The 9,611-nt window shown below is 41.6% G+C and overlaps 1 protein-coding gene across 39 annotated transcripts in view; it reads left to right on the top strand.

The window, feature by feature from the left end:
- The first annotated feature begins 5,649 nt into the window (after positions 1-5,649).
- LOC148184968 (E3 ubiquitin-protein ligase FANCL-like) overlaps positions 5,650-9,611 on the top strand; it is a 40,529-nt gene continuing 36,567 nt past the window's right edge. For 28 of the 39 annotated variants that reach the window (XR_015771824.1, XR_015771823.1, XR_015771822.1 and 25 more), the window contains exons 1-4: positions 5,819-6,046; positions 7,614-7,672; positions 8,692-8,752; positions 9,520-9,576. Coding sequence is in view for 4 of the 39 variants with exons in the window: in XM_088051122.1 (XP_087907248.1) it covers positions 6,020-6,046; positions 7,614-7,672; positions 8,692-8,752; positions 9,520-9,576 (204 nt within the window). In the remaining 35 variants the exon portion in view is untranslated. Of the gene's footprint in view, positions 5,779-5,800; positions 6,047-7,613; positions 7,673-8,553; positions 8,753-9,519; positions 9,577-9,611 lie in introns of those variants that run through there. The other 11 variants (XM_088051130.1, XM_088051129.1, XM_088051128.1 and 8 more) reach the window with 6 other exon arrangements.

The following is a 9,611-nucleotide window of genomic DNA, read 5'->3' as shown; positions in this document are numbered from 1 at the left end:
GCAGAATGAGTTTAAAACTCAGTTGTCCTTAACATAGTGCATGAATTTTCTGGCCCTAGTATGATTATTTTGTTTCAGATATGACAATGATGACATTATTTAAGCTTCTAATTTTCTGTTCCTCTTATACTCCAGAACTTTAATTTGACAGCTTGAAAAATCTTCTGACAAGTGGGAAGTTCTTCTACTTTCTTTTGTTGTCCTCTTTTCTGTTACCTTTACAGACTCTTTGTTTTCTGTAACAAACTGCATCCCACTTCCTTGTCTTTAGAAGTTTTTTCCTTTTGTGAACTCTAAAAATTTGTTATCTAAAGCAATGTAGTAATCTAATGTAGCAAAACTATGAGTCATACATGAGAGCCACATTCCTTTAAAGAATGTGCTTATTTAGGGGCAGTGCTCTCTGACTCCCCTGTACCTCTTTGTCTCTGCTTCTATACTGATCTTGTGTTTCGTAGCATCTGTAGGTTCCTTGTTGTATGCAGTAGTCAGTTGATTCAATGAAAGCAAATAAGGGGCATTTCCAAGGACTTTATATTAACCCTTTATATTAATGAACACTGGTCAAAGAATCAAAATCACAAAGCCTTTGCTTAATGCACTGGCCAGTGTAATATTCTGAAATTAAAGTAGTCCAAGTAATAAAAAATAAAAAAAAAAAAATCCTTGTTAGGAACATTAGCAACGTGTTTTTGTTATTGGTCTGTATGTCAGTTAAGCTACACTGCTTAGAACCACCTCAAATTTGGATCTAGGTTCTGTAAAATACTTTGGGGCTGTTTGTTGTAATCTAAGAGATCAATACCAGCCAATGTTTTACTAGGTACTGTGTCTTCACAATTTGAAAATGGAGGGAATTTTTGAATCCGTGTTGAACATGTCTCCTCTGTGATATTGGAAGTCAGGTAGTTATTTTTGATTTGTGTTCTGGACTATGGCTTTTAAATTTAGGCAGTAGGCACTAGAAAATAATTACTGCTCTTGATTTTGTTTCTTTATTGGAATATAAAGTCTTAATGAGAAAGTACCACAGCACCTGTACATTTCAGTAGTATGAGTCATTTGTAAATTTTGGCTTTTTTATGGATACAGTTGCCTCATTTAGTGCTCGTGTACCTTTTGTACAGCTTAATGTGTCAAGTTTTTGTATTCTTACACTCAATAAAATTTCTTATGCCTGTTTCTACAAAGGACTGATTCTTACTGCTAGTGTGGAAATACTACATAAAATCCCAATTAATCTGACTTTCCTCATGGAACTAGATAATTATCCTAGCAGCAGATACTAATTCCCTGTCTCTCCTTGCTGTTGAACATGCATTGTGTAGAGGAAAAATAAAATATAGAAACATCATCTTCATGCAAGCTTTAGAGGAATAAAAATTGCTTTAACCTTTTTAAAAATAGATGGCTTTTTAAAAATTATTAGGAACATAGGGCCAAGCTGCTTTGACAATGATTTATATGGTGTCCTTTTGGCATTAATCTCACCAAGCAACCTTTTCATATTACATAAATATTTCCTCTATGCTACCACTCTTGCATCTGTTTCATTATTATTATTATTTAGCTGTAAAAAATAACACTTGATGCTGTAGAAGCATGCTGGAACTCTGTAGCTTTTTTCTTTTCCCTAGGGTATGTTGGTTTTTTCCCATATTTTCTTGTCTCATCACCATCAAGAACGTGGTAGTTCTTTTTGAGTAGTTCTTGAGTGGATCATGTAGATTCATTCAGGTTGGAAAAGGCTTCTAATTTCATGAAGTCCAACTGTTAACCCAACACTGCCCAGTCCACCACTGAACCATGTCTTTGAGTGCCACATCCTCACAACTTATAAATGCCTCCAGGGCTGGTGATTCAACCACTTCTTTGAGCAGCCTGTTCCAATGCTTGACAGCTCCTGCTGTGAAGAAATTCTTCTTAATAGCCAATTTAAACCTCCCCTGCTGCAACCTGTGCCTGCTAAGGCTTTAACTTTGCAGTGTCTGTTCAGCTCACTTGCATGAGGCTTCTGCAATGCTCTTCATTGGTTTTGCCAATGTAAAGCGTGGCATGCTGTAGTAGTTTAGATTTGCCAATTTCATTTCCCGGCCAATGCACCAAATAAAAGTCGTAGTTTTAAAGCAGTAACTAAAAAAAAAAAATCACTAGAAAACTTACTTATTTCTTGCTGTGAGATATGGATTAGAACAAGAGCAAAACAGGCTTAAAATTTAAGCCGGAACAAAGAAAGTTTATTAACAAAAACTGTAAGAATAAGAAAACAGAATAAAATCTCCAGAAACCCTTTTTTCTTCTAACTCCCCAACTATTCTCTTGTTCACATGACAACATAAAGACAAAAAAATAACCATGGTGGTTAAAACAGTCCCAATTCTTACTATAGTCCTTTCATCAGTCTTTGTAGAGAAACAGAAGTCTTCTTCTGCTAATCTATGGAGTTTTTCACAAGAAAACTCTTCTTCATAGCTTTCTATTTTTCTGATGCCAGCTGCCCGGAAATTCTGCCATCAGTTCTCTCCTCCCGTTTCACATCACTCTGAGGTGTGCTATGGGTCAATGAGTTTAGGGATGTCATTTTCAAGGATGAGTTATTCAAAGGCAAAAGTTCTCTTCATTTGTTTTTGTGAGCCTCTCTGGAAACAGAAGTTTTCTCTTTGCCTCTTAAAGGCCACAAATCTTCAACTATTACTTCTTCCCCCCTGTTCCAGCATCTCACAGGATCACAACCACTTCACCATTTGCTCAAAATCCACACTCTGAACGACTCCATTCCTCCCAATATACTCTCTCATTAATTAAAGGAGTTTTTTTTTCAAACACTACTGTCCATCTCTATAGCTTTAACAGAAAAATGTTTCAGCTTATTAAAGCATCTCCTTATTTTCTCTTCCCCCTCTAAAATTTAATTCCTTTCTTCACTGTCTTTGATAGTTTTTGGTTGTTTTTGGATAGTTTTTATGTGTTTTTACATGTTGATCACTCCCTCTCTCTCTTCCCCTCTCTCTAGAAAAAAAAGGATTAATCTGCAAGTCTCATCCGGGTGGTAAAAGAGTTAAAGTCTTGCTCAAACTGCAGATGTTCATGGTGTCAGGTTTCAGTTCTGCAGCAGAAACTGCAAACTGAGTCAGGCTGGCCAGCCCTGCTTTTCTCCCCCCCAACCCCTCTGCAGCCTTGTTCTGCCTGATGGGGGCAGGGAGGGGGGAGGCTGAGCCAGAGCCTGTTACCTCTGCAGAAGCCGGAAACCAAAGAGAGCCAGAAATTCCCGGGTTTACATCTTAAGGTAGGTGTTCACAGGTTTATCTCACTTTTCAATGGTTAAAACCACTGTCAGTTCTCAGAAATGGCCAGTTATTGGCCAGGAGAAAAAACTCCCATCAGCCTCCAGCAGTTTCAACTTCCCTAGCTCTCAAAGCCAGCCTGAAAGGTGCTGAACTTAATATATAACATAAACCAGGCCATTTGGGGATACCAGTATCATAAAGTCGCCCCAGGATAAATATTTAATGCTTCTGATCTTATTGTATTTTTATTTAGATGCATCTATAAATGCACTTGGCTAAAGGGACTTGACATTTTTTTAATGCCAGAGGCTCAGATAATCATGGCCAAAAAAAGAAGAAAAAAACCCCTGCCTCCAATTTTGCACTTGATGCAATTAAGAAATAATCAGTGGACCTGGTAAAGTACAGAGCTACTTCACAATTAAATAAAGTAATTTCTAGTGCAATGCATACTGAGCGAAAACAGCTCAAGAGGAAAAATGTTTTGGTCAAAATTAAATTAATAGATAACACAAGGGATACAAATTGCTACGAAACATTGGATGAACTGCTCATGGTGAGATATGCTGGGTAGTGAAAGGCACAGGAACAGCTTCAGGGGAGCAAACTACAAAAGGGCTGAACTTGATCGTTCATGTATTTAGAAAATGTTTCTTGTATTGGTAACAATCTTGCATTGTCCAAGCTTTTCTAGATCATAAACTGGTGAGTAAAGCAACATTCTTGCACAGAACGGAATCTTTCTTTCTCAGATACACTGATAGTTTCCTGTTAGTGTGGAAATCACGATACTTCCAAGGTATATGAAAAAGGTAAACAGTGGTGAGAATATATATTTAGTATCACATATTCCTGAAAATCTTACTATGATGAGTTTACATGTCAAATCTTGGGACTCTTTCACCTCTCTATTGCCTCCTTGTGCATTCTATGTTATATTTCCAATAGCCTCTATAACAACATAAAGCTGCAAAGGGTTTCTCTGCTTTTGACTCTTCTAATTCCATGCAATCCCTGAATGGGCCTCCCAAGCTAAGGAAATAGGATTTAACTGCAGGTGTGAACATTTGTATGGTTTTCTTCATTTCCCTTTCAACCCGTCTCCTATCCCACAGGTACAGTTGCTTGTGCCACACACCTCTTAGGTGACTGCGGTAAGTCACTTATCTCTTCAAAAAACTGTGTTTTCTTGCTCAAATATATCTATTTGGGCAAAAAACAGTGTTTTCTTTCTTAAACATGCCTATTTGGGCAGAAATTTAGTTTTGCATGTTACTCAGTCTTGGTGACGTGAAAAGTTGTAATACCTTCCAAAACAAACACAAAAAACCCCAAAGTTTTAAGTTTCTCTCCTCAGGCTTTCCCACAGATTTTGGCTACCAGGTCCTGGCAGCAACCCACCCAGAAAAGAAAGGAAGGTTTTTATCCCAACACCTGTGTGAGCGGGCAGAGGAACTATTACAACCCTCAAAGTATGAAACCCTTATGGTACAAAACATTGACTCCTAGAAAAGAAACCCTGACTCCTAGAAAAGAATGGATAAATCAAGTAACCCCTTGCCCTGGGTGGCACGAAAATCTCCATGACACAGTCAGATGACTACTATGAGCCTTACTTAATAGTTATCCGTACATAACAGCTAAGTCCTTACCTTAAATCCAGTCCCCTCAGGATGTGCTAAATAGAGAGGAAAGCCCGGCTCTGCTCTAGGGAAGCCGTGCTCCTTCAGCGCTCTGGAAAAGACGCTCCTCAAAGCAAGAGGAGCCCCTCCTTGCTGTGAGAGAAGACAGGGCTGCTCCTCGGGATTCTGGAAGCCGCTCCTCGGGATTCTATGGAAGCTGCCCCTCAGGAGCTCTGGAAGCCGCGGGGGCTCTCCCTCAGGGTTTCCCGCCTTCGCGACGCGCGCGCCTCCCCTGAGAGTGCGCATCCCCCAGCGCAGTGCGCTTCTCCCCTCAGGCCTTCGCCTCTCCATAGGTGCGCTCCCCTCAGTGGCACGCACGTCACCCCTCGAGGGCGTTCCTCCCCTCAGGTGCGCTTCCCCCTCCTCAGGTGTACTCCCTTCAGCGACACAACCTCCCCTCAGGTGTGGTCCCCCAGGAGTGCTCTTTTCCTCGGGTGCGCTGCCCTCAGTGACACGCACTCCCCCCGCCTCAGCTATGCTCCTCTAAGCGACACAACCCTCCTCCCAGGCGTACCCCCTCCTCAGGTGCGCTCCTCCCCTAGCGACACGCTCGTCACCTCAGGCGCGCGCCCGCCTCAGCGTCGCGCGCCGCCCCTCAAGAGCCCGCCCTTCCCTTGCCCTCGGGCGCGTGCGCCGCCCGCCGGCGGGGGCGGGGCCTCGCTTTCGAACGGCGGCGGCGGCGCCGGGCGGGAACATGGCGAGAGCGCGGCGGGAGCGCGGGCTCTGCTCTGGCACTGCCCGCCGCCGCTGCTGCTGCTGCTGCTCAGGACCGCCGCGGCGCCGCCTACGAGGGCTTTGTCACTGCCCAGGTACCGCAGCCCGGGCGCCCCTTGGCCGGCGGACTTTACTCCGAGGCGGAGCGGGGGTTGCTTCCCTCCCTGCCGGGTCTGGGGAGAGGGAAGCGCTTCCCGCCGTGTCGCGCCTGGTCTGAGGGGGAAGCGCTTCCCGCTCTGCCGGAGTTGCTGGCTGAGCCACGGGGAATGTGAGTCGGGGAATGCCGTTTCCCTGCCCTGAGGGATCCCGCCGCCGTCCCGCGGGTTTGCCCAGGGAATGGCTTCCTGCTGCCTTCTGGGCTGGGTTAGTTGTGCTGACGAAAGTGGTTTTGGGGCAAGGCTGAATGTGCCCGCGTTCATGGCCTGTGGTAAAAGTTGACGTAAATGACTGATGGCGGGCGTTTTCTTTTTATTTACTTGTGAGGCGGTTTATTTACTTTACTTACTTCAGCTGAGGCGGTGCATCGTCCCTCGGGATGCGGAAAGCGCGGGGCGGGGGGCAGAACAGCGCCTGAGGCCGGGTGAGGAGGATGCTCCCAACCCAGCTTTGCCATCACTGACACTGTGCCGCTGTGGCTCCTTAAAATATCACACAGACAGAGCTCTGAATTTTATTTTAATTTATATTAAATTTGTGTATTTTAATTTAGAAATAGCGCGGGGCTTTACTCCTCTAAGGAGATGGCAAAAGACATGGTCTGTGCCCCCTAGCATTGTCAAAACCGTAGCTGACATTGCGACTGAAAGGAACCTCTGGAGGTCCTCTGCCTTCAGCAGGTTGCTTTAGGCCATTTTCAGTCGGGTTGTGAACATCTCCAAGCATTGAGATTGTGCAACCTCTTAGATGGCCTGTTCCAGTCTCTGATCCCCCCTTATCTATAAATTAGGGTTATTTTTCATTCCATTCAGGTGACATTTCCTGTATTTCTGTCACCTTAGCCTGTCAGTTTGTGTCGCTCAGGTCTGGCTGTACATTTTTAGTCCTTCCCCAATCCCTCTTTTCTCCAGGCTAAACAGTCCAAGCTCCCTCAGGCTTTCCTGGCATGAGAGATGCTTTGAGCTCTTGGTCACCTTCAGAGCTCCTCCCTGGATTAACTCCAGCATGTCCACGCCTTGCTTGTGCTGGGGACCCAGTACTCCCAGCTTCAAGGTGTGCTGAGCTGGGATAGGGTCTGGAATAAAAGTTTTAAGATAAGTTATCCGTCCCCTATGCTTCGGGGCTTCACCAGCTTTATTTCAGTTTTAATTTGATCAACCCGTAAGTAAGTAGGAGGAGGGCCTCAATAAGGACTGCAAATACAAGTAGGGGGGATTTAGAAGCTGCTGCATGTAGATTGCACTAACAAGAAAAAAAGTTAAATTTATGTACCTGGGGCTGTTTTTGTTTTCAGTTTGTAAAACGCTGATGAAATGTGCTGTGGATCAGTGCCCAAGGTTCTTTTTAGTGTAGTTACTTCTTAGATAAGCGTCTGTTTTGACTTTTACTCGAGTTGAAGATAAACTTCCATGTACAGCAGCATGACTTGGATTAAATTATGTGTTTCGGTCTTGTCCAGATTTGGATAATGTTTATTTTTCTCCTGAAAAGTGTTATGTTTGCTTTATGAAATGTGATGTACTGAAGAGTTTTTACTGAATATTGTAAATTAAAGGTCAAGAGTATTTCAACTTCAGAATTAAAATCAACATTATTTGTACTTGTCACTCATGCTGCTTTTTATCCCTAAGGAAAGAGACTCTGAATAATATTCCTGAAAGACAAAAAAGACAAAGTTTTTTCCTTAGTAGCTGATCTGATGGGGAATCGTTCCCACAAGTGTCTAATATTTTTCTTTTCTGACCTTCCTGTTAACTAAATACTTCTTTTCAAGGGTGGAGACTTCCACATCAGGCTACTGCTACCGGTGGATTTGCAACTGAAAAATGCCAGGTAAGAGACTTTTATGATAGCACTTTCTAAGTGTGATGTAACAAAGTTAATTTTGATAAAAGCAATAATGGATATGAAAATGAGTTATTCTTTTTTTCCCAATATCAGTGTTATTAATTAATTTGCACTGGTTAATTCGCACTGGTTTCATCTTAACCTTGCAACAAAATTGCACAGCATCAGTGTTAATAAATGCTGACGATAAGCATCGCCTATATCAAAATATTTTGTTGTTAATTAACTTTGAAACATGTTGTAATTAATTGGTTGTATTTACGTACATGAAGCAATGTACTTGGGAAAAAATTATATTTTTATATAATTTATATATATAGATCATTTATATGTGACCATTACAGAAACAGAAAATTCAGTGCAAAGTTGTAAATTTAAGCAATTAGGTGAGCAATTTAAGCAATGATGGCTAACAGAGCTTTTAAACTTAATTTTCTGTTTGCTGTTTCTGTGTATTAATTGGTATAACCCAACCTTTCCTTAAAAGCTTTGTTCTTATTTCTGTTTATCCCAGCAGTCAGTGGGAAGTGGGATGAAAGGGGCTACTCCACCTACGTGGGTGAGCCTTTAACTTTGTATTCCATGGTTCTGCCTGGGCCAGCCAGCTCCAAACTGGGAGCCAGATGTGGTATTCCACAGCTTTATTACATTCTAGATTGGGTAATTAAAACTGCATTACAAAGCTAACTTTGACATTTTCAGGTTATCACTTTTAAATATTAGTGGATTTTATGAAGTCACACTTGCTTGCAAGAATTATGTTGTTATTTTTGGCACAGAATGGGCTTTTGCAGGTTGATGTTTAATTTTTAATGGGCTTTGACATAGTGACAGTTGGAAGTTTTAAGTAACTTTGAACACAAAACTCAAAGCAGTTCTGACGTATTGTTTCGTTCCTTTGGTTTTTTTCCAAGAAAAGCTGTTGTGTGTAGAAGGCTTTCTGCTCTCTTCTAAAAATCATGTACTGTGAGTTTAAAATCTCTACAAAACTCTTGTTTGTCTAGGATAGAGTGCAGCTGGTGTCTGAAGAAGATCCTGCATGGATATTGGCACATTTTAAAGCAGGTATGCAAGTTTAAAACCACTTATTTAAATATGATTATTAAACAGTCTTAAATCTTTGTTTATAAGGATTCTGAAAAGCTTGTGCTCGTGCACCTATTCTAAAAGGGCTAAAGAGCCTCCCTTTCATTGTAGAGCCAAGATGTTTTTTTTTTAAATGGATGAGGATTTGCAAGTAAATATAATGAGAAATGGATGGAATTCAGTGAATATTTACTTTTATTCAACTTTTATCTTTTATTTTTTTGACATCAGGCTAGAACAATTTTTAATAAATGACTGATGACATGGAATTTTTCTTTACTCTCTCAATTAGAAACAGATTTTGTCTTCTTTTTTTAACGTATTTACTTTTTTACAAGTTGTTCATTCAATGCACAGGGGAGAATTCACATTAATTTTTAATGGACTCAGTTCATTCTTGGGATCTAAATTACACCTGAGTACCCAAAGGAAGCTTTGGAGTGAGGATACAGCAGCCTTCGAGTCCTAAAGAATGCTTTGATTCCAAGGAGGAACCTTTGCCATGGTGTTGGTTGAGACACTGTATCTCATGGATGTGGGTTCATAAATACATAAATGAGAGATGCCAGGGGATGTTTCCTTCTCCATAAAGTTTCCTGGAAGTTCTCTTCTGTAACTGAAAAATGTAAACATGCGGTGTACATTTGGGGTTTTTGATGTTTAGTTTAACTACCAGAAAAAGAGTTGGGCTGAACCACCAGAAGTTACAATTTGCAGAAAATTAACTAATCCTCTCTTTCCTCCAGAGGCTGCAGAGCTGCCCAGATCTTGTCAGCTTTATGGTGGAACTGAAAACTGTTTTGGTGAGTGGCAGAATATATGTGTGGGACATGGGAGG

Source organism: Pseudopodoces humilis, chromosome 2 (genome assembly GCF_049639895.1).
Source record: "Pseudopodoces humilis isolate 2021_Gansu_Grassland_sample_001 chromosome 2, ASM4963989v1, whole genome shotgun sequence".
Lineage (NCBI taxonomy): Eukaryota > Metazoa > Chordata > Aves > Passeriformes > Paridae > Pseudopodoces > Pseudopodoces humilis.
The sequence above is the reverse complement of the archived record's forward strand: the minus strand, read 5'-3'. Positions and strand labels throughout refer to the sequence as shown.